General features: G+C 40.2%; 3 protein-coding genes and 2 long non-coding RNA genes across 13 annotated transcripts; 2 read left to right on the forward strand and 3 right to left on the reverse strand.

Annotated features, from left to right (window-relative positions):
- Positions 1-298: 298 nt before the first annotated feature.
- On the forward strand, positions 299-12,287 carry LOC124328456 (myosin-IIIa-like). 7 transcript variants are annotated; one of them, XM_046787226.1, is made up of 29 exons: positions 299-533; positions 3,729-3,913; positions 4,495-4,673; positions 4,776-4,880; positions 4,947-5,021; positions 5,086-5,139; positions 5,208-5,311; positions 5,395-5,476; positions 5,557-5,721; positions 5,787-5,951; positions 6,033-6,149; positions 6,236-6,371; positions 6,445-6,497; positions 6,570-6,772; positions 6,867-7,008; positions 7,089-7,281; positions 7,356-7,566; positions 8,589-8,745; positions 8,804-8,866; positions 8,929-9,016; positions 9,091-9,404; positions 9,480-10,083; positions 10,146-10,250; positions 10,324-10,538; positions 10,667-10,825; positions 10,932-10,993; positions 11,084-11,158; positions 11,314-11,496; positions 11,562-12,287. In XM_046787226.1, exons 2-29 carry the CDS (start codon positions 3,781-3,783, stop codon positions 11,950-11,952), a joined length of 4,533 nt encoding a protein of 1,510 aa, XP_046643182.1. In that variant the 5' UTR covers positions 299-533; positions 3,729-3,780; the 3' UTR covers positions 11,953-12,287. The 7 variants fall into 7 exon arrangements, 6 of the variants coding, with proteins under 6 accessions (XP_046643182.1, XP_046643181.1, XP_046643183.1 ...); XM_046787225.1 differs by lacking the exon at positions 299-533 and adding an exon at positions 2,695-2,794; XR_006916304.1 differs by lacking the exons at positions 299-533; positions 11,562-12,287 and adding an exon at positions 2,695-2,794 and having other exon boundaries at positions 10,720-10,825; positions 11,314-11,379.
- Positions 12,288-12,380: 93 nt separating this feature from the next.
- LOC124328457 (ras and EF-hand domain-containing protein homolog) lies at positions 12,381-17,185 on the reverse strand. Of its 2 annotated transcripts, none has more exons than XM_046787232.1 (7): positions 16,956-17,185; positions 15,925-16,606; positions 15,235-15,780; positions 13,795-14,011; positions 13,541-13,722; positions 13,318-13,461; positions 12,381-13,244 (listed from the first exon to the last, which is right to left on the reverse strand). In XM_046787232.1, the coding sequence occupies exons 2-7, from the start codon at positions 16,576-16,578 to the stop codon at positions 13,131-13,133; spliced, it is 1,857 nt and encodes a 618-aa protein (XP_046643188.1). In that variant the 5' UTR covers positions 16,579-16,606; positions 16,956-17,185; the 3' UTR covers positions 12,381-13,130. The 2 variants fall into 2 exon arrangements, with proteins under 2 accessions (XP_046643188.1, XP_046643187.1); XM_046787231.1 differs by having other exon boundaries at positions 15,925-16,578; positions 16,956-17,180.
- A 1,158-nt stretch (positions 17,186-18,343) lies between these two features.
- Positions 18,344-20,440, forward strand: LOC124328458 (tyrosyl-DNA phosphodiesterase 2-like). Its single transcript, XM_046787233.1, has 10 exons — positions 18,344-18,424; positions 18,521-18,645; positions 18,830-18,941; positions 19,014-19,058; positions 19,126-19,217; positions 19,288-19,483; positions 19,561-19,637; positions 19,698-19,803; positions 19,864-20,034; positions 20,096-20,440. Exons 3-10 carry the CDS (start codon positions 18,837-18,839, stop codon positions 20,378-20,380), a joined length of 1,077 nt encoding a protein of 358 aa, XP_046643189.1. The 5' UTR covers positions 18,344-18,424; positions 18,521-18,645; positions 18,830-18,836; the 3' UTR covers positions 20,381-20,440.
- A 36-nt stretch (positions 20,441-20,476) lies between these two features.
- On the reverse strand, positions 20,477-24,867 carry LOC124328460. 2 transcript variants are annotated; one of them, XR_006916305.1, is made up of 4 exons: positions 24,776-24,867; positions 24,616-24,701; positions 24,386-24,538; positions 20,477-21,427 (listed from the first exon to the last, which is right to left on the reverse strand). It is a non-coding gene; the product is annotated as an uncharacterized LOC124328460 (long non-coding RNA). The 2 variants fall into 2 exon arrangements; XR_006916306.1 differs by lacking the exon at positions 20,477-21,427 and adding an exon at positions 21,673-21,749.
- On the reverse strand, positions 23,397-24,096 carry LOC124328461. Its single transcript, XR_006916307.1, has 3 exons — positions 23,819-24,096; positions 23,567-23,751; positions 23,397-23,496 (listed from the first exon to the last, which is right to left on the reverse strand). It is a non-coding gene; the product is annotated as an uncharacterized LOC124328461 (long non-coding RNA).
- Positions 24,868-27,339: the final 2,472 nt, after the last annotated feature.

Consider the following 27,339-nt stretch of genomic DNA (forward strand, 5'->3'; position numbering starts at 1 on the left):
CATCATCAAAGGAAATAAAACTGATAAGTCTAAATTGTTCCCCCATTACAACGGATTTTTTTTTTATTATTTTCTCCATGCAGAGGCCAGGCGTTGGCGCATAGCCGTATCAATAATAAATTATTTGAAACAAGGGTCTCTAAAACATAACATTTGCTATAGTAGCCTGTTTTCTCGCCTATATCTTTCAACTGTGGAGGCAGAGAATATAAGGAGATAATAATTCCTGGAGAGAGATATCGTGAACAAAAAAAAATTCAGTAGTCCAGAGTTAGTCCGCTGTTTGAAAACCACCAGTCGCTCATCGGCCGTTGGTTAGGAAAGTCGCCCAACGCTAGGCTCGCTGCATCTTTCTCATTTCTCCGCCTGTGGCTGTTTTTTTTATTTTGTTTGTTTTGTTTTTTCCCCCTACGCACGAATCAATAGGAAATCAATCCATATCGCCGCAGTTTTAAACGCGCTGCAAACCCGTGCAAGTGTTGGTGTCCATCGTTATGTAACGCTGACGGAATTCTCATCCAAAATCAATAAAGGTAAGCCACACTGTTTTTTCAGACGTTTTTCTTCCTGTATGCCGGCTTGTCCCGAAAAATGTTTAGGCATTTGACGACGGTCAAGAGGCTTTATTATCGAAGGGAAAAACTTGGTCATTGATAGGTAATCTTTACGCCAGCTATCGGCCAGACGAATAAAGTTGGGTAATAACGACGACGTGGACCGGTGGATTGCTGGAGATTCTGATAACCTATATCTTACGGGTACGAAATTGTTCATATCGGAGAAATTACAGGTCAAAGACGGCTGATTCAATAATGGGTATATGATCACGCATCGCTCGAACGTCTATGTATTTCATAGAAGAACGTTAAAAAATCATTTGCGCGTAACGGATGTGGTGAGGTTAGTTCGTTGTTGTAAAAAAATCAAAGAACAAAAGCCAGGAAATTCTCATCAGCATTTTCTTTTTTAATTGCACAACTCGTACACTTTTGGCGAAACTTTTCCCGCAGAAATGTGTCCACTTCCTCTTACCTCAAATTTAATCCATTTTCTCCGTTTGGTTATGTCCTCAAGTAAAAAAAATAACATTATAACGTTTGTAATTGAATTGTGCGAATCATACAGTTACATTCTCATTCCCATCATATAGAAAGCGAGTCAAATGTGACTCTGAGACAAAGATAAAATGTCTTTGTATTGCCCCCGATTGCTGCAATTGCATCTCTTTTCGAAATAATCTGTGTTAAGAGAACTCTTTGGTCTGAGCTGTTGTTGTTGGGTACATTCGGCCAGCAAAGGGACGACCCGTTTTGAATTTTGGAACGAAACGCTTCGATGGTTTCCTCCTCGCTATAGAAGGAAGACAAACAAATAAATCCCGGCAAATTTCTTTTTATTGATTTGATACTCGATAAGCGACAATAACAATAAAATAATGTCGTCCACGAGAATGAGGTAATATTAATAAAATAAGAGAGCAGAAGATTGCACTCTACTTTCTCTGCGATAGCTTTAATTATAGTCATCAAATATAGGACGACAACAGCAAAAAAAAATGTTTTTTAACGACAACAACAAATGAATAAACGTGTAAAAATGGGGACATATTATTTAAAAATGAAGAACAGCATAAGGCTGGCGATGGATGACTAGAGAAATTGTGCACGGATTTCCCCTTCAACTAACGCAGCATCCAAGTAACACCAGCTGACGCGGTCGCATAATGGAGTCTATCAAAAGAAAATTGTCCGCACATTTCTTGAAATTCAACAGCGGGACTTTCACCTGGGCCAACGAATTAAATATAGAAGAATAGGCTGCAACAACAATTTGCCTTTTTCTCTCCAAAAAGGAATTTAAAAAAAAACGAATACGACAAATCAGGGGGCTGCACCTGTCAGTCATCTTGTCACTCACGGTCTTTCGCGTCTAAAGTGCACCAGAAGGCCAAGAAGTCGAAGAGACCCGAAATGGGCGGATTCTCACGCCGAGAACCAGACGCGATACACAGCAGGATTAAAGTATATGCTAATGAATTATTCGTCAGATTTGATCGATTGCCACAGCTAGTTACTATCTTTTTCAAAAAAATCAAAACTGAATTTCGTTGTCTTTCAGGTTTTTCCGATTGACGTCTGACCATATTATTTGCAAAGTTTCAAACCAGTTATGATAAGTTGATGGATTTCAAATTGAGATATCGTGTAATCTGACCATTTCTAAAAATAGCACATATGTGTGCGTACTTTTGGGTTGTGTATTTGTCAGTCCAGCTGTATGGTATCTCTGTTGAAAGTAACTTTTTGGACTTTGTTACCATGTAGCGGCTCTGGAGTCACGCGCCCGGCTAACGCGGAAGTCTTGCGCGTCCCACGTTTCAACCAGCAACAATATTATAGAAAGAAACAAAAATATATAAGATCTCTTCTATCTCTCTCTGAGCTCATGTAGGTCTGCTGTTCATTACTTGTATGTCGGCTCTTTATAATTGAGTTATAGCCTCTTCTGACTCTGGGGTAAAAAAAGAATAAGGTGGAGGAAGAGGGCTGACTGTCTAACGTATTAACGTTCGAAGAGTGAGGGGGGGATCCGAGGGGGTTGACATTTCCACCTCGTACTGTGAATAAATATGACGGTTCACTGCGTTTGTGTGTATTATTGTTTGGCTTCCGTCCTATTACGTCCTCCCCTTCTTTCTCTCCTTTGTCATCTTTTTCACTTGGAACTGTTGAAAATGTTCGACAGGATTTCAGTAGATAGCCAGCAGGGCTCTAAGCCAGAACCTCGTCGCTGGGTAAGTGTGTGTATACGTGAAAACTTAATTTTTCCTGCTGCTTTTCCCGATATTATTATTTTTTTTCCCTAACTACTTTGCAAGTATATTATACTGACGGCTGTTTTACCTTTTTTTTTTAGCTCTTGAGAAAAATGTAGTACACTAGCATCTCATCCGCAAGTTTTTGGGAATAAAATGAAAAAAAAAGGGCGTACCACTTTCCCAACAACAATAAAAACAAAATCTGAATTTTTGGCTTTTATTCACAGCTGATTTCACAAGTAAATTGAAACCACGGACTATGATATAAAAGGGAAGAATTAGAAGAGCAAAAAAAAAGGATGCCATCAACAGAGTTGGGTTTCTATTTCCCTAAAACTGGCGAGAGATTTTGCGATGTGGTCATTGAACTTGTGGGTTAGTCGGGCCGCGATCGTGGGGACCCTCAAGTCCTGCACGACAGGCCACGCTCAGTGCACACAGTCTGAGAGAAAAGACAACAAACAGCACGTATAATAGTGGTCACATTATTATTATTATTACATATGTCGGTCACGGTTGATGTTCAAATGATTTCTCCCTCCACCTCCTTGTCGTCGTTTTTATCCAAAAGATACGCCCCGCTTCCATTATGCCAACGGAGGAAGAGAGAGGAAAAGAGAAACGTGATCCATCTCTTACCCTGCAGTATACATACCCCCTCCCCCCCTGTAATGATCAGTCAGAAACGTCAGTGTGAACAGTTTAACGTCTCAAAAAATTCGTTCGTGCACGGTGGTGGTTTTTTGTTTGGCTCAGTAGTTTTTTTTACCGTGTGTGAATTTTGGCAATAAGAGCTGGACCTCTCTAACTGTTTATATAGCCGTCCATCTTTATAGTGACTACATTTATCGCCGACTGGCCATCAGTCATGGATTCGCCTTGTATAGTTAAACTATTATAAAATCCACAGGAATAATAAGAGCCTGAAACGAGTGAGCAGCCCCCCCGCTGGCCCGTTAACAATGTCCTACTTGGGACTCAGTGAGCACATCGACTTCGAGTCGCTTCCCAATCCGGGAGGCCGCATCCGTTTGGACGAAGTAATCGGCGAGGGAACCTATGGCGAAGTCTTCCGAGCTTTCGATCTCGAAATGGGTATGTTTTTATTTTCGCCTTCTTTCCTTTCGTTTCTTAACGGGATCGTGAATTAGCAATTAGATGCGCATGTCTCTCGCTACAATGGAGGGACTGATCGAACGACGGGGGGGTAGGATGAATGGCCGCCGCCCGTTGTACTGCAGCAGCAGTTCCGTTTTCACCAATGAAATGTTTGACTCTATATATAAAGAATAGGTTCGTCAGGTGGGAGAAAAGTTTGACACTTAGTGATACCAGTGCGCCTATAGCGACCGTCTGAGTACACAGCCCGACGAGTCCCGTTGAATTTTCACGGCCCAAAACCAGACGGCTGAAGATAAAGAATTCTCTCGCCGTTATGACGGAAATTCGTTCCGGGGTGGTCCAGAAATGAACGATTTTATCGCCAATTATATGGTCCAGCCGGGTGTAGATATTTTTTTTACAGGAAACGAGGATGATTCTATTTTTAATACAGAATCACTGGCCCGTCACGAACGAGGGTAGTTCACAATAAAGAATGTTAGATCATGCGGTCTCGTTCGTTTTTAACTTTTTTTAAAAAATACGCTCTTACTTGATTTCCATCGGGTGGTCAGGTCAAACGGTGGCCGTCAAGGTGATGGAGCAAATTGCGGATAATATCGAAGAAATTGAGGAAGAATTTATGGTACTGCGAGACTTGTGCCTCCATCCCAACATTCCGGCATTTCACGGTCTCTACCTCAAAAAGCATGCTACAAAGAGGGAGGAAGATCAGCTCTGGTTCGTCATGGAGGTAAGCCCACTGTCCCTTTTTCCTTCGTGAAAAAAAAACAAAAACAACAAAAACAACTAAATTGAAACGGATTCGAATCGGTTGGTTTGAAAAATAAAATAGCTGTGCAGCGGCGGTTCCGTCACCGACCTGGTTCACGGGCTGAAGCGCTACAATCGCCGGCTGACTGAAGAGCAAATCGCCTACATTCTTCGTGAAACCATCGAAGTAATATTGAATACATTTCCCGATTCCAAACGCCGTACTATATCTCATTTGCGCTGGGCGTTGTAGGGTTTAGTCTATCTCCATAGAAACCACTGCATGCATCGAGACATCAAAGGCCATAATATTCTATTAACAGAAGAGGTACCACTAATTCATTTCATAATTTGTTTTCCTCTCTGAAATGGGTTTTGATTGGTTCACGCAGGCTGGCGTCAAACTTATCGATTACGGCGTCTCGTCTCATACCAGCGCTACCATGGTAACTATCCTAAATTCATTGATAATCGACTTGCCTGTGGCATCTTTTCCCAAATTTTCTATTTATAGGATCGTAAAAACACTTCGGTTGGAACGCCCTACTGGATGGCTCCAGAGGTGATTGCCTGCGAACAACAGCTGGAATATTCTTACGATATGCGCTGCGATATCTGGTATTAGGGCGTTATTCTTCGTAATTCCGTAATGTCGTGTCTGTCTATTTCAATGCCATTATTTTTTTATTGCCAATTCAAAGGTCTGTGGGTATTACTGCCATCGAACTGGCTGATGGAGACCCACCGTTGTCTGAACTTCATCCGATGAGAGCTCTCTTCCAGGTAACTTATTGTGTTGAACGTTATATCGTGACTTCAATTCGTTTGATCAAGCATTCAACGGTGTGTTGGTTGTTATTTAGATTCCTCGAAACCCTCCGCCGACCCTGAATAAACCGGGAGATTGGAGCGCTGCTTTCAACGACTTTGTCGCCCTTTGTTTGGTGAAAGATTTTGAACAGCGGCCATTCGCCCGCGCTCTGCTCGATCATCCGTTCATTCAACAAGTGCCACCAAAGCCCGATTCGGTATGATTCGACAATACCTTGAAATATAATTGAGTCTAAATTTAATCCATTAAAAAATATTATAGATTCGATACCCGTTAATGAAAGAAGTCAGTCGACAAATTGCGGCCAAAAATAAGAGAAGAGCTCCCGAAATGACGACCAAGCAAGGAAAACTGAAAGCTGACCGCAAGGCTAAATTGCAACGCATCTACCTAGACGATTTGGCATCTTTGGAAAATTTTTCTATTGTAACGAAAACGCTGTTTTAAATTGCCACTAATTGTTAATGAAGAATTAATTAACAAACTCCTTTCTTTGAAAAATTGCAGGATAGTATAGTGGACCAGTTGGAACAGCGCTATAACAACAGTGTCATTTACACTTACATTGGTGATATTCTAGTTGCCGTTAACCCATTTACGGAATTAAGCATTTATAGCGACAGGGTACGGTTATTATGTCCTTCAGAAAATAGTAGTTGAAAGTAGTTTATAATCAGTTATTTATTTATTTTCTTTGGCTTATTGTACAGGAGGTTTTCATGTACAGGAATCGAGCACGATCGGACAATCCTCCTCACGTATTTGCTATGGCTGACGCTGCTTATCACGCAATGCTGCATCAACGGCGGTCACAGTGTATCGTCATTAGTGGCGAAAGTGGAGCAGGTTCGTTCAAGGAAAACTATTCCTGTTTTCTCTTATCTTGTTTTCTACACGATTGATTTTCTACGATGAACAGGTAAAACGGTGACGGCCAATTATCTCCTTAAACAACTAGTCACCTTGGGCAAGGTATTCGAGAATTTATTGAACTAATGATATTGAATTAAAAATATATAACCTGTCGACTAATATGCGCTATAGGCTCCTAACCGTGATCTCGAGGAAAAGATTCTGATGATGAATCCCATCATGGAAGCGTTCGGTAACGCCAGAACTGGCATCAACGATAATTCTTCCCGTTTTGGGAAATACCTGGACGTTACATTCACATCGGCCGGTATGGTTTCGGGTGCCCGGTTGTCGGTGTATCTTTTGGAGCATTCCCGAGTCGTCCAGCAAGCAGCGTATGGCTCACTTTCTTTTCTAACCTGTCCATAAATCCTTTTTTGATGGCTCTATTTTACCCGCATCCGACTTTCTTCTTTTATATCCGAGTAGCAACGAGAAGAACTTTCATATTTTCTACTACTTGTGTGACGGACTGGCTGCTGATAACAAACTAGCAGATTACTTCCTCGACAGTGGAAGGAGAACACATCGTTACGTCACTCTTCCTCCTCTCACATCCCTGGAGCGACAGGTCAGACAAGTTTTTTTTTCGTTTTTAATTTAGAAAGAAAGTTGGTGAATATGAGTGAAATTTTCAAATTTTAATTTTAGATATACGCGGAAAAGTTCCAGTCGGTCCGTAAAGGATTCGATCAATTGGGTTTCGCTAGCGATGAACTGGATGCAATCTATTCGGTCATGGCCGCCGTGATTCACATTGGTGATTTGGATTTGGTTCCAGCCGGTCCGGGAACTGACAACACGGATCGCTGCAAAATCGCCAATCTCCCTCAAGCGAATATTGGTATCATGAATGAATTTCTTTTTTACAGTTTGGAGTAGGGCATTTGAAATTGAGTTGCTTTTTTTGTATTACAGTCGCTAAATTACTCGGAGTTGAACCGCAGGCGGTGATTGAAGCTCTGACGTCAGTGAGCGTCGTGACTCGCGGCGAAACCATCACCCGCCACAACGATCTGGACGCGGCTTGCGCAACTCGAGAGGCCATGGCTAAAGGGCTTTACGCACGACTGTTTGACTGGGTCGTTCAACAAATCAACCGTCACTTATCCTTCGGGCGCCTGGTCTAGTATGTTGTCATCTTATATTTCTCAGTCAATGACTTGGCTGGTGTGTCTATCTATTGAATCCAAGTTAATGATCCGTGAGGAATACGAATCGCTGGCTGACTTTCCTCTGGCGAATGCTACAGTCCTCGAGGGGGTACACACTAAATAGCTGGCCGCTTCATTTGTTAAGTCCGAAGCCAACAAGGCAGAACATCTGTATGGAAACCCGCAGATATAAAAGAGAAAGGACCCGAATTTAGCATTCCAACAGTCAGCCGCAAGGGACGCTAATTGAAACCACACACAAGTCGCTATAATTACTTATTACGGCTTGGTGGTCGCAATCAATTGTGACGGCAGCTACAACTACAATCAGTCTCAACGATGAAGCCCGTCTTGTAGGAGAGAGAGAGCATATGTGTTCACAAGAAGTCTTCACGGTAGAGAAGATTTCCATTTTTTTCGAAGACTCGTAATGCGACAGTTTAATCGCTACAACTGTTCGCGGTGAGAGGGACAAAACCAAACTACGAAAACCAGATATCACATGTTGCTTACTTTCACGCTGGCAACAATGGGCCTAAACATATTGTAAAGTGTAGCCTTTCATTCTGGGCATTCTTTTACCGAACCGCAATATATTCAGCCTAGAATTGATCTAGCCGATAAGTAGAGCTTTCTTTCTCCTCTCTTCAAATCCCAGTTGAAATTAGTCCACTTGACTGATCTCAAAATGCTCACTGCTGCCCAAATTAACAACTAGCTTTTTTTAAATAACGATCCTTGGTTTTCTGTTTTTGAAAGAAATGACCTAGTAAGCGTGCAACGATTCGACGACTGTTTTTGGTTTGAATAAGAATTTTGTTTATTTTGGAATGTGTTGGTTAACCGTAAAACAAACGGGGATGCGGGATAAACAAAAGGGATGCGGTTGCGAACGATTTTGCTGACTTTCGATTTGGGCTTGATTGTTTCACTTTATTTTATGGCAAAAATTGATTGACTTCACCAGCGATTCCCAAATCGTTGTTAATTTGAACAGTGGGGAGCCGTTATCCGTTGGCCTGTTGGATATTTTTGGCTTCGAAAATCATTTGGGTCCTGGAGGCCGCAACTCCTTCGAGCAACTTTGCATCAACATTGCCAACGAGCAGATCCAATATTTCTTCAACCAGCACGTCTTCACTTGGGAACAACAGGTATACTAGAAATCAATTCCACCGATAATTGGTATTGTAATTTTCTTTTTTCAAATAGGAATATATGGCTGAAGGGATCAATGTCGACGTGGTCGAATATACCGATAACCGTCCAGTTTTGGTATTTAAATCAGTACGTTTATTAGACAAGACCTTATCTAATCATTTTTTTAACCACTGCAGGACATGTTTTTGGCTAAACCACTAGGGTTACTTGCACTGCTGGATGAGGAAAGCCGATTCCCTGGAGCTTCTGACAATTCTCTTATTGGTAAATTCTAATGATTCCTGCCTAGTTGCCCTAAATGAAATTAAAACTAAATTTGCCCTTATATCGTTATACAGAAAAGTTCCAGAAAAACATAAGATCAGACTATTACATTCGCCATAAATCCAATGGCCTGGATTTCACGGTTCAACACTACGCCGGCCGTGTCAGTTACGACGCCACGTCCTTCTTGGAAAAGAATCGCAATTTCTTGCCGCACGAAGTGGTCCAGCTATTACGCAGCAGCAGTAATCCCACCGTCCAATTCCTATTCAACTGCCCTCTCACCAAGACGGGCAATCTCTACTCAAAATCGCCATTCGGATCGCCTTCAGCCGGACGCAGAATTCTCACTCCGGAACTGCGCGGGAATAAGAAAACTGACGGCAAGGTAAACCGTCATCGAATATCATATTGGTGTTTGATTGGGTGAGATTCAAATCCATTTCATTGCTGGGCATTATAGACGGTCGTGTTCAATAGCAACGCCACTCCCGGCACCATACTGCCCAAGGACCTTGCTTCACAGACGAGGGCTCAACAGACCGTGAGCACCTACTTCCGTCACTCGCTGATGGAACTTTTACAGAAGATGATTGGCGGCTCTTCGGCGGGTTTTGATTCGGGATCGAATCGATCCACCGCTGTCATTGGGGAACCTCATTTTATCCGATGCATCAAACCCAACGATTCGCGCCGGGCAGGCTACGTCGACCGGACCAAGATAGCCCAACAACTCCGCTACACTGGAGTCCTAGAAACCGTTCGCATCCGCAAACAGGGCTTTTCTCATCGACTCAATTTCGTTGATTTCCTGAGAAGATATTGCTTTTTGGCGTTTAATTTCGAGGAGCGTGTAGTGGCCGATCGCGAAACGTGCCAGAAGTTGCTGGTCCGTCTCAAGCTGGATGGTTGGGCCGTGGGAAAAACCAAAGTTTTCCTCAAGTACTACCACGTTGAGTATCTGTCCAAAATCTATGACCAGCAACTCCGGCGCATTATCCAGGTTCAGGCATGCGTTCGACGCTGGTTGGCCAAACTCAGGCTCGCCCGGCACAACAAAAAAATTGGTAAAAGTGGATATAGTTGCCGGGCTAAAATTGAAGTTTACATTTATATCAATCATGCGCAGGTGTGAAGACTCCATTCACTGAAGCCGAGGACATTAAAGTTTCGCAATCGAAAAAACAAATTGAAACGATTGATCCGGATGACGCAGCCCTCGTCATTCAAAAATGTAACAACAAATTCAATTATCTTCTAAAAAAAAAGGGGGGAAATAATTGCATTTTAAATTTGTAAAAAAAAAGCATATCGTGGATACAAGGTGCGATGCAAGTACGGTGATGAACTGATGGAACGTTTCCAGGAGAATTCCACACTTCAGCGCAAGTACGGCCGCCCGCAATATCCGCAAGATCCCACCCAAGAGGTACTGTCGAGTCCGTCGGCCGCTACGCTCGACGAGAAGACTAAAAATTCCATCCGTCGTCGTCGACAAGAGATGGTGGCATTCGCAGCTCAGGTACAGACAAACAAAACAATGCTTGGTGTTGCTGACCATTTCAGATTTCATACTCGTCATTCTGATGACCCCATTCCCCTTTGGTGGCGGCCTGCGTCAATATCTATTGTTAATTGTGTGCATGTCAGATTACCAAATTAAGCCAGGAGAATCATCAGATATTGCGTCGTTGTAAGGGCAGCATTTCGTCCAGTCAACTGGTTCATCCACCAGCCAACTACGTCCGTCCCAATGGCTTCAAAATTATGCCGGCCATGTTGGCTCAACAACTGTTGCTTCAAACCCCTGTACGCTTTTTCTCTTTTTTTTCGTGCTTCAAGCTACCGCTCGTTACAACTTTTTCAACATTGTCCGTCATACTTATCTATTCATTTTTTTCACGTTTCTTTCTAGTACAAGTCAAGCAACCCAGAGGCCAAAATTATCGTTTATCCTGCGGGCAATAATCAACCCAGGTAAGCTCTCAACCAAATTCATTTCATTTTGTTTCGAGTGAAATAACATATAATAAGCAACTAATGTGCAATGAAATGATGTGGACGCAGCGACGGAGAGGAATCTGACGATAGCGCGTCTTGGGATTCTCCGCTCACGCGGGCAATCCGAGGCAAAAATGACAGGTACCCATTATTTGCCAACAGGCAAGATGGTGGTAGCATAGAAAGAGTGAATTCATTGAGGCCAGCTAGTAGAATAATGAGTAGTTGTTGGTGCTATCTGGATGATTAGCATACTTCCTAGCGGGATTTTACAAATGATTTATTAATCACCGCAGAGATAAAAAGATCGACGTCAATGAAGAAATTCGTAACCAACTGGGAGAGGGCGGCCTGGTATCACAAAATCAAATCAACATTGATCGCGAGAACCAAATGATTGGACAATGGAAGCAACTCTTCAAGAAAGCATCATCCGGTAGTCTCGTCGAATCACAGCAGCCGCTGGCATCATCACCTGCGTATCCATTCAGTTCTAATTATTTGTGACGAATGTTATTTAATTAACGTGTAATATTGGCTTCAGGAACAAACCCATTGGCAAATTATTCCCGGAGTCTGGTGGTGGCGATCGTCCCTCTATACTAAAAGGTCCAATGATGGTCAGCCAGGCCAAGGGACGGCCGAACAATGGCAGCAGTAAAGAAAACCTTGTCAGTCCCGGAAGTGCACCTGTCCGACATGTTATATTTCAACGTGAAACGAGCGTCGGTAGTAATCAGGATTACAATCCGTTAAGACGAAGCAGCGTGACACGCCAGACTTCCGTGACGGATTCGTTAATGTCACCCAAGTCGGATGTCAACGCTGGCGACGGTCCGTTCAACTTCCGGCAGCACTTGCGTAAGACGGAATTCGCTCCAACAGATACTTTGAAAAAGATGAAAGAGCGATCCTCTCAGTCGGTTGACGAATGAGCGAATCCTTTTTTTTTCCTACCAGAAATTTCCATAGATTTGCATCACAGTTGTGTTATCGATTATCGAAATGATAATCAAGTTGATATTTGACCCCATTTTTCCTGCTTTATTTTTTAGTTTTTCACCTCGATTGACACGTATCTAGTCATAAAAATTTTCCTTCCTCTCTCACCCAAGTGCGATTGTTTTTGTATAGTACGCGATGTGTTCGATTGAACCCTGAAATAGATTTTACATTTGTTACCTGAACCCTGAGATCCCACGACAGATATTCATTCAATCACTTGAAATACAATCGAATGGGGAAATCTCCGTTTCGATCAAAATCTTAATTTCATTTCTTTCTGCATTTTACTTAAGAACATACAACAAAGTTAAATATTTTAAAGTCTGACAACATTCCCTGATTAATTCAATATTAATAGTTATTGCCTAGCGTGATGTATTCATTTTTCGAGTGATATTATGACACGAACATTTTGTCTCATATTCCAACACACAATGCGTGAGGGGGTGATGGCAAGCGTATATCATTAATTTTTATCAAGGAAATACCGTGGCGGACATCACAATTGAATTAATAGATATGACAGAAAATGCGTAAAAACTTACATATAATGTATCGATAATTATTTAATTTTAGTTTTTTTTTCTTTTATTTGGAGGATATGGGTGCCCCATGATGAGATGTTGTGTCGACTGGAACTTTAAACTTTACTCAATCAGCAACCAAAAATATTTCAGATCCAATAGTAGATGATCGAGGCAAAGAAAATTGAAACACACTCGTACATACTATATGATATAAGAAACAATTCCAAGACAAATACATCGGCTCGAGACTAGTAGAATAGTCGATGCTCTCTTGCTCAACGTTAGCAAAATGATAGAAAGTGCATTAAAATGATAGAATTTTTTTAAAGACAGCCGTAGACCACAGTGCCCCCTTTACAATGGCCTAAATTTCCCCCGACATTAATTATGCCTCAAACGAAGCGACGTAATGTCCCAACACACTTATAAAAACCGGGTGGAGCCAGAAAGACCCCACAAGATGCAAAAAAGAAAGAAATGATAGGAAATTTTTAAACGGTAGACCGTTCATTTTGACACGATATGGCGTAAATTTTGGGAGGGCACGCAACGAGATACGCTTGTGAGCAGAGCGTGAGAAATCAACAACAATTGCTCTTCTTGTCACCACCGGCAGTTCCTCCCTTCCCATTAAGATCCAGTTTGTCGGCGTCCTCCTCTTTTATGCTGGTACTCCATTGATCATTCTGAAGAATCTGTTAATCACGAAGCAACAAATCAAAATACGGAATTTCTTTAAAAAGAAAAAATGATTCTGTCATTCCATACCGTTCCGACGAGGAATTTCGCCGCATCATCAATATTGATATTGTCCTTGGCTGACGTTTCAAACCAGCCGGCAAAGCCCTTTTCTCTGCAATATTCATCCATTTTGGCTGGACTTGCGGCAATACCTTCTTTCGGTTGATCACACTACAGTCATTAAACCGAGAAAATTAAAACGATTCCATATAAATCAATGATTAAAAATTCATTCAAATTATTAGTATACCTTATTAGCGAGTAATACACAAGGAATGGGACTTCCGTCCGGAAGCTGAACTTTTGTGTCAAGGTCTTGTTTCCATTTGGCTACCGATTCGAATGTGCTACTTCTTGTGACGTCAAATACGATGAATGCTCCCACAGCCTCCTTGTAATAGACTCGAGTCATGTTGCCGAACCTTTCCTGACCTATTTGTGTGCAATGTGCAAGCAAGTAAAGTTTAACTATTAGAAAGCTAAAATGAGTCTGTGAAAATGTACCGGCAATATCCCATAATTGAAGGCGGATGACGGTGCTCTGGTCCCAGTGAACGACTTTAAGGGCAAAATCGACTCCGATGGTGGCTCGATAGTGCTGCGAAAAGAACTGATGGACGTAGCGCTTGATAATGGACGTTTTGCCGGTGCCCAGTTCTCCAATGACAAGCACTTTGTACAAATGTTCATTCTTCGGATAGCCGTTGGCATCGGTGCCAGCCTGAGTTAAAAATACACACAACAACAAGAGAAAAGCAGTTAAAATCTAGAACAGGAAAATCATTGTTTAAATGCCATGACGGAAATATCGACTTGTGCAAGAAAATTAAAAATACAGATATATCGAGCGGACAAAGAGAAAGTTGCCTTCGTCAGAATAACGACGTTCGTTAAACGTTGAAATCTGTTTTGAGTTTTATGTCACGTTCAAAAGGGCAAAGCAAGAAAAAAAAAAGAAAACGATAAGATAAGTTAATAAGCCAAGCGCGACCCTGTATCACGCGGAACAACATCCTCCTTTGTTAAAACTGTAAAAAGATCCCGAAAGATATGAGCAATCAGCTGCAAGTGCATTTAGCGAACTTTACTTTGCTAGACGGCCGGCGAACTGGAGAAACAACTGCCCTGTTGCCCGACATATTGCTTCTTACAATATTCCGTAAAATAAACTCACAAGCGGTCCGTAATTTACTGATTCTCCCACGTTCACAAACACAACTTCACTGAATGTTTGCTGATTTCCCACCACAGTCGTAACAACACTGTAATAATTGTTCACGAAAAAACAACGTCGCTAGATTCCCTGTTCACCGTGCCTTCAATGGACGACGTTGACACATTCCCGTCGTCTGGATTGAAGTTTGAACTAGACAAGGTGTGTGACACATGCGATTAGTCCCACAACCTATTCTAGACTAACAACTGAAGAGCTTTGAAAAGGTATCACCACCGTACAGTTGGGTGAGAAGATAACAGGATTAGCAAGAGCGGGACAACAGACATGTACAGCTCGCTTCAAATCCTGCCAGCAAATGGATATGTTTTTTTCCCCATTTTCCGATTCTATTGAAAGGGCAGAAAGAATTTCGTAGAACGACGTAGAAGTCGAAGCAACAAATAGAAAGTAGCTAGAGGCGTTCTTGTGTTATTACCACACACACCACTCGTTCTAGAGAAAAAAAAGTTCACAGATTCCAGAGAAAGACTGTAGATATCTCCCCCTAGAGCCCATTGGCCACCCCTCCACTTTGGTCTTATCGGCCTAAAGGGAAGCATTAAGAAGACGAAAAACAAATTCTTCTTAAAAAAAAGCCAGAACTACACACATTGCCTAGGCTATACGTAATGGTCTTGTCTAGTGTTAAAATGTTACGAGCGAGAAAAGGATTCTATTATCGAAGGGGCTGAAAAATAACAAGAAAACATGATTGAAGCGTATAATACCGTATTGTTGGCTGTGTCCATCTTGCTAGAATCGGACGAGCGGATCAATCCTTTGGTGGGTGACTTGGTACCGTTGTACTCGCTGAAACAGAAGCGAAATTCGCTGGTGGAAGAGGATCGCTCCGGCTGTTGAACTTTCAATGCCTCGGTTGTCTCTTGACTTGTCGAAGTGCAAGGGACCGAGGAACGATGTTGCGACAATAGTGGTATCCTCGACCTTTGACCAGCAGCCGAACCACCAGAAGAAGTAGTCAAAGTGGTGGCCTCTGCTGGGCGGGAAACGGCAAGGGAAGGAGAAGAGGAAGTATCGGCACTGGCGGAAGAGACGACCGTAGAAACAGGAGTGGCTTCTTCTTGTTGATGACACTCGGGCTTGTTGTTGTTGTTGGTACTACTCGAATTTGCTAGGGTTTCATCAACGTCTACGGGTTCTGTTTCAAGACTAGAAGCTTTGGGACTTGGCTCCGCTAAGGTTTCAGAGGCCATTTTAGCGGGAGGAGGCGAAGCAGGTGCAGACGGGGGACTGGCCAACTGAACGGCGGCAACCTGAGATCCCAGTAATAAATTAGGCAAAGCAGAAGGATCAGCTACATTTATGCGACGAAGAGTGGGACCTACAATATAAACACCGCATACCACGCGAGAGATATTGGGTGGAAGGGGAGAAGCACTAAACGGGTTGAAAATTACCTGAGCCGGACTGAGAGACTCTTCCATTGTGGTCGTAGTCACATCCGCCTGTTCTTCGTCTTCTTCCACAAAACTTTCAGTCATCGACGATTCCGGACTACCCACGTTCGACGACATCAACGGTGTCGAGTAGCCGGAACTGTGGGCTCCCATGGCCGTGGCGTACGACGAGAAGGAGTCATCGTCGGCCACCACCGACACTGGGCTCGAGACTTGGTTACTATCCATGCCAGAGGGTGGAGCAGAATGGCTCTTGCGGATTCGGGAGCGGTACTTCAAGTCGTGAAAAACTTTGGCGATGCCTCGATACTGACGAGGCTTCTCTTTGCTGCTGCTGTTCAAGGGCTGGACTGGTTGCGACGATGGCGCCGAATCAAGGGAAAGACGACGACTGGCGGAATTTGATGGTGAGGCGAGGACTTTGTTGTCAGATAACTCCTCTTCGATCGTAACAACGGGTTCGATGTCGCCCTCGGAATTTCCGCTGTCGCGCCGCTTTTTGCTACTACCGGATTTGACGCGCTTCTTCAGAAAGCCGAGAGGACTGCGTCTGACGTTCTCTTGCTGCTGCTGTTGTAGAGCTGGTTTGGTTGGCGACAACTGTTGTTCATCACCTTCACTCTTGTTCCCAGTCTCAACGGGTTTAGTCTCCATCTGGCGAAATGGGAACCTTCAATACAATCTGACATGGCAATGGTCAACAATTATCAAGGACAACTATGACGACGACGACAACGTTTTCCCAAAGAAATGGAAATTCCCCATAACTACACACGTTTACCAGAGAAAGAATATCCACAGGGAAATGAAATTCTTTCAGATAAGAAAATTCTAAAACTAAATTACTCGATTTACCATGGAAAATGGAAAACTGAAATATCCTGAACAATGAGGACGAGAAAAACTAAAAACACATCAACAATGGCAGCCGCCATCGTGGTTGACGTCGCTCTCAAAAGTTTTGACAGCATGTGATCGAGACGCCACTTTAAAGCAAATAATGTTAGGTAAAAGATAATTGGTGTACTCACAGCAATCGTGCAAGGACATGGGAGATTTCAACGCCGAAGTCTCGTGCAGCCAGAAGATTCGACAGTCAGAAGTGATAAAACGATATGGGAAGATCTGCCAATCTAAATCACGTAACGTGTTCGTGACTTCACTTGTGTGTCGCAGACTGATTCAGTTTCCACCAGACGTGGGGGCGTTGCTTTTTTAGAAACAAATGAACGTCAGTAATGACTTTAGTTAGGGATGGGTTCTGCCCGAGGTGATTTTTGTACCGACTGACTCGAGCAGCGATCGAGAATTGTTACCGATACAGAAAATTGTCGTTCGCGCAACCGTCTATGGCGAACCCGGGATGATTAAGAACCCGATCTCTTCTGACGCGATTATTACGTGCGCATAGGGTCTCCTACCATCTAGTATACAGTATATACCATGTCAAAGAGGCTTATACAGCTGTTTTTCTTTTGTGTCACATATTATACCGGGGCTCCGGGTTTTCGGTGACGCATACGGGAAGATTACCTATAAGTTACTTCGTGTTATTTACCCGCCCAGTTTGTTTTTAGATGGAGACCATCCCTCTACTTCTTTGTATTCACAATTTTTACTTGATCGGCTCAACACTCTAATATCATGGCGTTTTTCTTAAGGTTTTCATTCGATCCCAAACAGGATGCATGAAGACGCATAAAAATTAGAGCAGAAACCCTAACTTAGAAAAACTTTTTTGTTGGCTGAAAAAAAAAATATTCGTCCAAGTATTATAAAAATTTAAATTACTGCTCAGTCGACTTTCAATATTTAATAGTCTCCCTTTGTGTTCTTTGCCGACAAAGTCTAATCTAGTTATGTCTTGTCGCTTCACTGCCACACAAGGCATATTGCCTGTGAAATTTACACTTTTAATCTCTCAGCTCTAAATAGCTATGGATCTGATCGACAGACTTCAGACACGCCAAACATGCGCCGAAACAATTTCATGGCTTCGTCGTGAATATGCAACAAAAATTGGGATTGTTATTCATCGTCCAACATTACGCAACGAAAGGATTGTTCCGTTGGAAAATGTCGTCAGTTATTGATCACATATATACACAGTGTACTGGGACGACAACTGACTCGTGACCTATCGACAGAAACTCAACAAATTGTACTTGTGACCTTTTGAATTTTTTCACGTTCTCAATGTCAATGTTATGTAACACACGCAAGATGTCGCTGTAGTCGACGTAATTTCTTAAAAATACGATAGCAGCAATGGTAATGTCGAGGTTGCTGCTTCTCGCTGCTGTCAAAACCACTTGTATGTGAAAGTTTAAGAATAAGATCTATAACAGCAACAGTTTAATCAATCACAGGTAAAGAAATCAATAAAATTATATTTTGTTCGTTTCGCTAACAGGTACGTGTTAGATTCGTGAAAATTGGTACGATATATTTTCTAGAACGTTTACATTCCGTTTCACTCTTTCACTTGATTGAATTTAAGGTTCCTTCTGCTATTACTTAGACCACGTCACCTGCTTGATTCTTTGTTGATGACAGAATTAATGTAACCTTTATTATCTTCTTTTAAATATCATAGGCTTCCAATATAGGCTTTTTACCAGCATTCAGAGCATTCCAATCATTTAATATACAGCGTGGATGGAGCTTATCTACTACAGCTATTCCTTCATTTTATAGTCATCAGACAAGGTTTTTCTACAGGTGATAACTCTGCAGAAAAAGAAATTTTAACTTTTATTAACCAATTGCATTAAAACTTGATTAGCCTTAATGAATTTCTTTGCATGATTTCCGAGTGAAAATGAGCAGTATATTTGAAAATTACCATTTCAATCGATGGAACATTTTGATGTGACAATGAATGTGACTTTTTGATTATTCTTAGATCCACTATGAATGAAGCAGGTTCTAGTCAATCTGAGGATGGTTATGTCCCAAGTGCAAAAGAGGCTACTGATTTAGTAACCAAGTTTGCAGAAGTTACAGGCACAGATACAGTAAGACATGGCCCAGCATATTTTTATAAATTTGAATTTCACTTATTTAAGGTTATGCTTTTCTTAAATTAGGCATGTGCACAGTTCTACTTACAGGACAGGGACTGGGATTTACAAGCAAGTTTAATTGGTCATTTAATTTATCTAAAAAATAATGTACCTTATTTGATTCATTTATGTGCAGAGATCACTGGATGCTTATTTTGGAGCAAAAAAATCTGGAGGAATTTCTGTTCTTACAGATGGAGATGAACCACAGATTATTTTGAATATAAAGTAAACACACTAAATTAGATTTAAAAAAATTTAAGAAATACTTAATCTCCCCATTTCATTGTGGATACAGTAAAGATGTTGCTAGTCAATTAGCTAAATCTGAAGACGTCGCAAAATTGCTCGATACAGCCACAACAAAACCACCTTCCGAATTCCGTATGATTTCATGGAACATCGACGGGCTTGATGACCGTAATTTGAAAATGAGAACAAAGTCTGTGGTAAAGATTATACAGACTCACAACCCTGACGTTGTGTTTCTTCAGGTGAATAGTCGTACTTGTTAAGCTTAAACGTTTTAAGCAAATAATTAACGGACGACGGATTTCAAATTAAATTATAGGAAGTTATACCGAAAACATTGGATTATTTGGAAAATAATCTTCCACAGTTCAAATTTATTCCAGGGAATGTAGATGGGTAACTATCTATAATGCACACTTAAAAAAAAAGGGGCTTTCTGTAATTTTGTTGTTATAGATACTTCACTGTTACGATGTTGAATATGTTCACGATACACTATGATTCCCACGAAATCATTGATTTCCCTGCAACGACCATGGGTCGTAATCTTCTTAAAGTGGAGGTGAGTTTGAATTAATGCCCAATTAAAAGATAAATTACTTATGTCCTTTATCGTTTAAAGGCGCATATGGGCCCTCTGAAGCTAAAACTTCTTAATACTCACATGGAGAGTACAGGGGAGCACGCTGATGAGCGAATGAATCAACTTAACATAAGTTTTCACGAACTGAGTAGAACTGACAAGTCTGTGAACGTAATCATGGGAGGTGATTTGAACATGCGCGACAAAGAGGTCTCAATATGATATGCTGAAATAATAAGCGGATGTTTTAAACACTATCTCTTATTATTAGTTGGCTACTGTTGGAGGATTACCTGATCTCACATACGACCTGTGGGAAGCGTGTGGTTCGCGAAAGGAATGTCAGTGGACATGGGATATTACGAGGAATACCAACAAGGATTTTCCTGGCAAATTCAAACCTCGATGTCGCTTTGATCGCATCTATTTGCGCCCAGCTACGTCGACGTCCGCTGTGCCCAAATTCTTTGGTCTTATCGGTTTACAGAAAATCTCAGGCTATCAGTGTTTTCCAAGCGATCATTGGGGATTGCTGGCCGATTTCGATGCTAAATAAGAAACCAGCGAATTTTCGTTGACATTTTGAAAATAATAAATGCAGGGTAACTACGATGAATTATCGTCTAAATCTTTTTCCCTTGCCTTTGTCATCGTAATCAATTTATTCTCACTTCACTCAGGAAATATGTAATATTTCATGTCTTACAGACGATAGATGCACTACACAAGTTTGTTTAAGAAACAGTAAAGGCTAAAGGGATTTGTATACTATCAGAGTTGTATATCCTGCATGAAATCAATGAAACATTGAATGAGAATGAAAAGTCACGATGAGTCTTTTTCAAATATTAAGAGTTAAAAGTTGAAACCACTAGTCAAGTAATCATGTGTCAACTGTAACATGAAGTCAAAACATAATTTCTTTATTATTTTATTTATCAGTTTTAGCGAGAAGTTTTCTTGAGCAATATGCCAATAGACGCAGAATAAAAAGCCCAACTGCGAACGAACATTAAAATTGGTAGAAGCTAATCAATAGAAACTATTATTCTTATACATGTACTCAAAACAATAAACTATTTACAATTAAACCCCCATTTCCAATTTTCCAATTTTCAATTGCAAATTTAAATATGATCCTACAGTACGATTTTGTACGGGTTTTTAGCACTTATTCAAAAAGCAAGTATAAGCAGTGCTCATTTAAAAAATTTCAAATTACTAATTGTTCTACGTAAACCCCACTTTATCAGCAGTACGGTCATTTTAGACCATACTAAACGGTCATAAACCCATCGTCGTCCTATGCCGTATCCGTTATTCTAGGCCCTAATTTTGCATATTTTTCCAAGTGTTTTGCATTAGTGAGTAACACACCCGCTTGGAGTGCAGCCCCTTCTAGAGAGTAGCGGCTGTGCTAATCACCCCCAAGCTACTAAAAAAAACAGCTACAACAAAAAGCGTGCTACTAAAAAAAACAGTTAGTTAATTTGAAATCAGTAACACTTCCATTATAACTTGTACTTACTGAAGGATGCAAGCTTCAATTTCAGCTTTAGACCCACCAAACAAAACTCTGATGCATGGGACAACCAATAAGCAACTGAAGAATACAGAAACTTGTGTACGAATAAACAATGATGATGAGATCAGCCTATAATTACATTCTTTTAGTTAGGGGAGAGCGGGGTTGGATGGGACAAAAAAAAAATAAATAACACCGAGTGTAACTTCCTATATCTTTTTAAATATATAGAATTAAGAAAATGTTTCAAATGAACATTAAAGGCATCTATTTAATCTTTCTTAGTCGGCTAAAAGAAATGTATCTGTAATTACAAGAACTTACATATAACCACTCTGTCCCATCCAACCCCGCTCTCCCCTACATCACAAAATTACAGTTGAATTTGGTTTTTAAAAACCTGTAAAAAACAGAAACTCAACTCCGGATCGCCATGTAAAAAGTATGATAGTTTCTACCTTTTTGCCATTAGAGTTTTTGCCACCTTTGTGCTGACTGCTGAATCCAAGACAACGGCGTTGAAAGCGTTCGTTTTGGTTAGTTTTGCCGCGTGTTGGTTCTCAGTTGACAGTTCTCACTTGTCAGGTTGTATATTTAGAACTTTGATCAACATCAGCCTTATCCACAATGTCAAACATTACTTCAAGGGCTACTAAAGGAAAAAGACAGAAGATATTTCATGATCTTTGTGACTCATTTGGATATGGCGAGCCAACTTTCACTTAGAAAAAAAACTATACGGACCTTTTCAGGTCGGTGTAACTATGGAAGTTTTAGGAATTTCAGGTAAAATTTTCAATTCACTTGGTCTAGTAGATTTAGCAAATTGTTTGTGTAAAATTGTCGTCAAAAGTAATTTAAAACAATTGTATTCTGTGTTACACCAGCTAAAGGATCCGGACAGTCTGGGAAATCAGCAAAGAACAATATTATGCCGTGCTGAAAATTATGTTCCAAATAAAAAAGTCTGCCCGTTCTGGAGAATTATTGAATGATGTAGACAACGAGTCCCTAGTGGATTGCTGTGAATGGTTTGTAAAATTCACACTTTTGCATACTTTAGTAATTTTTAATAATTATTAATTTCAACAGGATGGAACAGTACAGTGATCTGTGTGAAGACATGATTCTGATTGATCCCCAGCCACGAGAACAAATAAGAGATATCGTGCGTGTATTGAATTAAGTCGCTGTCTTAGGAAAAAAAGGTTTGGCCCCCATTTATCACTGCGTCCAAAGTGAGGGTACAGGCCCAACTTATAATATATATATAATGACGTATATATTATAATGACGATGAAGAAGCTTAAACGTACACCCACTATTCTAGGTCTACCAGTTTATTTTAGCTTAAGCAAGAAGAAGGGTACACTAGTTACAGAATAGTTGCGTGGGCTTGGCGAAAAAAGTTGGCTGGCTGACTGCTTCTCATACTGCTGCTTCTTGCTGCTGCTGCCCGCCCCTTTTATACTGGCCGGGGAATCTGTTTCATGTTTTAAATAATGGGGTATACTTTATTGGCTGCCACAATTAATAATACAATTTTTTATTGGAAACTCAAAAAATTTAGAAATTTATATCATCCGCTTATATTCTGTCAGTGTTCTCTATTTGAAAAAAATTAGCGTATTTTTAAAATGAAATACATTTATTTTAAAATAGTGAGGTTTTTCTAAAATACCAAAAAAAATAAAATAAAATACCAAATAAAATACAAAAACTTTTTTTTTCTACCACCTTTTTTGTTTACTTAGTCAAGCTAGGGAAGCTACGCATAATATCTGGTGAATTTGTGAATAGCAAAAAAAGGGAAAGACATTTGTTATTCTTTGTTGGGTGGTCCAGTTCTGTTTATTAAATTAACTGATCAATCATTAATGGATTGAGTTCAATGTGATTCAAGTCATTCAACACGGTTATTGATCAACTTTGAATTATGTTTGAGAAAAAGTAACTTTTCAAACAAACCAGCTTTAGTTCGCATTCGCTTTGCCGTTAGAATATCACTGGCGGCACTGTTTTATTGTCGGCAGCTAGTGAAATCATCAGACATTATGATGCGCCTGTCATGTCCAGAACCAGGTACGGTTACTTCACAATTAAAAAGCGACATTAAATGTAATCGACGTTGGTGCTAAATAAACTAACTGTAAATACAATAGTTAAAGTATTGAAATGAGAATACACCATCTGATATTTGAGGATAATATTCCTCACCATTTAGCAATGGTAGCTATTCCAATATAAGACCGGCAGAGATGTAGTACTGAATGATCCAGATAGTAATAGCCATTAGGTACTTGAAATAGGCGGGCAGGTTTTATTCACGCCCAGGCAAACAGATAAATGAAACTAGGTTCAGCAACATCTGTGACATTGCTTCCATAGCTACAGTGTCTCGTCTACAAAGAAAACAACATTCTAAATTATCGTTATTATTTTAGTCAGTTACAAAAAAAAATCACTTACAGATTTTTGTATGTCTGTTTCAGCTTTCTGATGCAATACCCTGTCAGCCAGCTCTGATTAAAATTCTTAGAGTTGCTGTCTAATAGTCTGATTTGCCTTTTAGACTTTTTGTGGCATCTTGTCATGTTCACAAATTTCCATTGTTTCCTGTCGCTTCAATAATCATCATAACAACATTATCCTTGCTGTCAACTCCATTAAGTTTACTGGTAGATTGAAGTTTGAGGTCCAAAATCAATTCCTTTTCGTTGCTGGTTCTACACATATGTTCACTTTCTCCTTAACTGCATAAAAACACAGTTAACACTGCATAAAACACTTATGTAAGAATAAACAATGATGATGAAATCAGCCTATAATTACATTCTCTTCATCTTTCTTAGTCGGCTAAAAGAAATGTATCTGTAATTACAAGAACTTACATATAACCACTCTGTCCCATCCAACCACTGTCCCATCCAACCCCGCTCTCCCCTACATCACAAACTTGCGATTGAATTTGGTTTTTAAAACCCAGTAAAAAATAGAAACTCAACTCCGGATCGGAAAAAGTATGAAAGTTTCTACCTTTTTGCCGTTAGAGTGTGCTGACTGCTGAATCCAAAAAAAGGGCGCGTCGAAACAGAAACAGCTGTTGTAAGTCAGTGTTTATTTCGAATTTTGATCAACATCCATCCTTACTATCTGCCACAATTGCAAACATTTATCGTAATTCAAGTGCTGGGCAAGGAAAAAGGTTGAACACTTTTAATGTACTGTGTGAAACATTTGGATTTGGGATTCCAATTTACACTTACTTGCTGGAGAAAAGAGCTTTTCATGTCGGAGTAACTATTGAAGAGTTGGGGATTTCTGGTAACCCAAGTTTTCAATTCAATTAATCCTGTCAATTTTAAAAACTGTGTTGTATTAAAATTATCGTTGAAAACAATGTGAAATAATTGATTTCTTTATTACACCAGTTCAAGGTTTTGGCCGATCAGGAAAGTCTGCCAAGAACAATGCTGCACTTCGAATGATGTTCCAGATCATGAAAACTGCCCGTGAAGGGGGATCACTTAACAGTGTAACATCTGAAAAACTTGTGGACTGCTGTGAATGGTTTGTTCAATCCTCATTATTTTTAACTGATAGATTTAATTGATTTTTAATTTCAACAGGATGGAACGTTACAGCCCACTTCTGATTGAAAACATGATGGTTGTTGATTCCCAGCCACGAGAAGATGTTGGATATAACTATGGGTATAACTGGGTCTCAGCCATTTTTGATGGGCGGTGCTTAATTTGTGATGAATTTGTAGACGACACTCACCAAAATCACCCTTTTCGTACTGCCTACGGCAGAATACAACCCTCTTTCGCCCTTAGGGCCTTAAGGGGAAATAGGCTGATAGGCCTATCCCATGAACGAAAAAATCTGAAAAAAATTCAGACAAAACAAAAGAGGTAAAATGACATGAATTCCAAGTTTTGTGAATTTATGTCATTTTTTCACTTTTTACCACCTGAAAAACCAACTAGAAAAATACACGCCACCTTATGGAACGGCGCGGGGTGATCCCATACTTATGGAGGGGACTGTAGCTTAAACAAGTGATGAGTTATAAGCGATTCAGTGAAAAAACGGACATCCGGAAATTAAAAAAAAGGGAAAGTTTGTACCTATATATTTCGCTTCTGGCTTCAAGGACGAAGCTGAAAATTTGCAAGATCTTTTCTTATGTCATTAACAACATACTATAAAAAATAAAAATTTCCGAGATGGTTGTGAAAAAACTGGTTGTTTTTTAAAGGAGTGACCCAACAATTACAGTTAGGGAATTGCTATAGAAAGAACACGAATCGTCAATATACTGAACTAACACACAGTTCTTCTGGGACAGGGCATTAATATTGAAGACAATAAACACTGACTGATCGGCTTACGATTGATACCATATCGGTGTCCGGAACGTGTCATTCGTCCATCGCGGGAATACAAGGATTCGAGCTTGTCGGACGTTCCGGAGATTAAGGAATTCCTCTTGCTTCCACAGAATGAGAGCACCGTAAAATGGATCTAACACATGATATTGGCAGTGGTAGGCTGCCGAATCGAGTCCGGAGAATGCCTCCATGAAATCCTCAAACGTTTCCACCCTTGCCGCTATTTCAGGTTGCTCCACTGAAAGGTTAAGGGGAGTTGAACCAGATGAGGTGGGGGCTGCAACTGCTAAAATCCAATCATCAATGAAAACTCTTGACGCTCTGATCACTCTAGGAGAGATGAACGGGAAAGTTCCGGGGACAATCAGCATTGGAGTTGTTCGCATTCTAAATGTATGAGTTTGGTTTAAGACATACAGAAAATTACATGACGTACAATGACATATGGACCCGAACAGGGGTGCCCACCAAAAAAATTAAAGAGGACTTTTGCACGCGATGAAGAATTGCAAGTTTAATTGGCCTGACGGCGTTTAAGTAGTGTTTACACAGCTTGCTCATAGACATTTTCAGACTCCACTTAAGTAACACAGATTCTTACGCTGCTATCGGCCTGATTGAATATTTGGTCGGCAATGTCGGCCAACATGGCCAACTTCCCACCAATCAACAAATTATGATTTAATTATGTTGTTTTTTTTTTACTGTATGCTTCAGCAAAGTGGAAACCAGATCGTCCATCATTGGACTTAAAATTAAAGTTAAATTATACCATCGCCATTGCCATAAAATAAACACTCTAAAGATGTAGGGCTTCTGAAGAATTTTGATAAGGGTTTGTATTTCACCGGAAAATATGAAAGAATTAAAAAAATACAAATAATCAAAATAATTCACTGGATTGATTTCAAACAACAATTGAAAAGAATACAAAGAAAGAGATGGTTTCGTCTGAAGCAATTGAAGAAAGAATTTATTTTTGAATTTTTCGATATTCAAATAAAAGATTTTTGGTATGATTGGGAAACGCTTAAATTTGTTATTTGTTTTACAGAGTGAGTTCTTTGGTACATCAAACGATGTAAACATAGCAAATCGCTATATTAGTAATTAAACTTGCACATTTTTTAGAGAATTTTTTAAGAAAATGTAAATGTTTCCTTTTGTCTTACATGAATTAAATAAAACGTTGAGTTACCAAAGATAGAGTAAAATCATAATTAACGTGAAAGTCCAAAGTATCATTGGATGTTACGGATGATTTGATGGTCATATTTTATTGATGCTTCGAATAAAATTTTCTGCTTTCACTAAAATTTATTTAAATCTCAACTTATTTATTTAAACTGACCAGCAAATAAACAATTACCCCAAAATGAACTCAATATAAATTATTGTAAGTTAAGATTCGAAACATATTTATAGAAATTCATAATGGACTACAATTAAAAACAGCGGTTGATATTGACTACATCCATCTGAAATACTTCATATAGTTTACAATATATCAGAATTGATGGTTTCACCAGTAGAAAAACGTTTTTTTCCAAACATCATGTCTTAAAGGATGTCAAATTCGCTATTAGAGTCCAA

This window comes from Daphnia pulicaria, chromosome 3 (genome assembly GCF_021234035.1).
Source record: "Daphnia pulicaria isolate SC F1-1A chromosome 3, SC_F0-13Bv2, whole genome shotgun sequence".
In the NCBI taxonomy this organism is placed as follows: Eukaryota; Metazoa; Arthropoda; class Branchiopoda; order Diplostraca; family Daphniidae; genus Daphnia; species Daphnia pulicaria.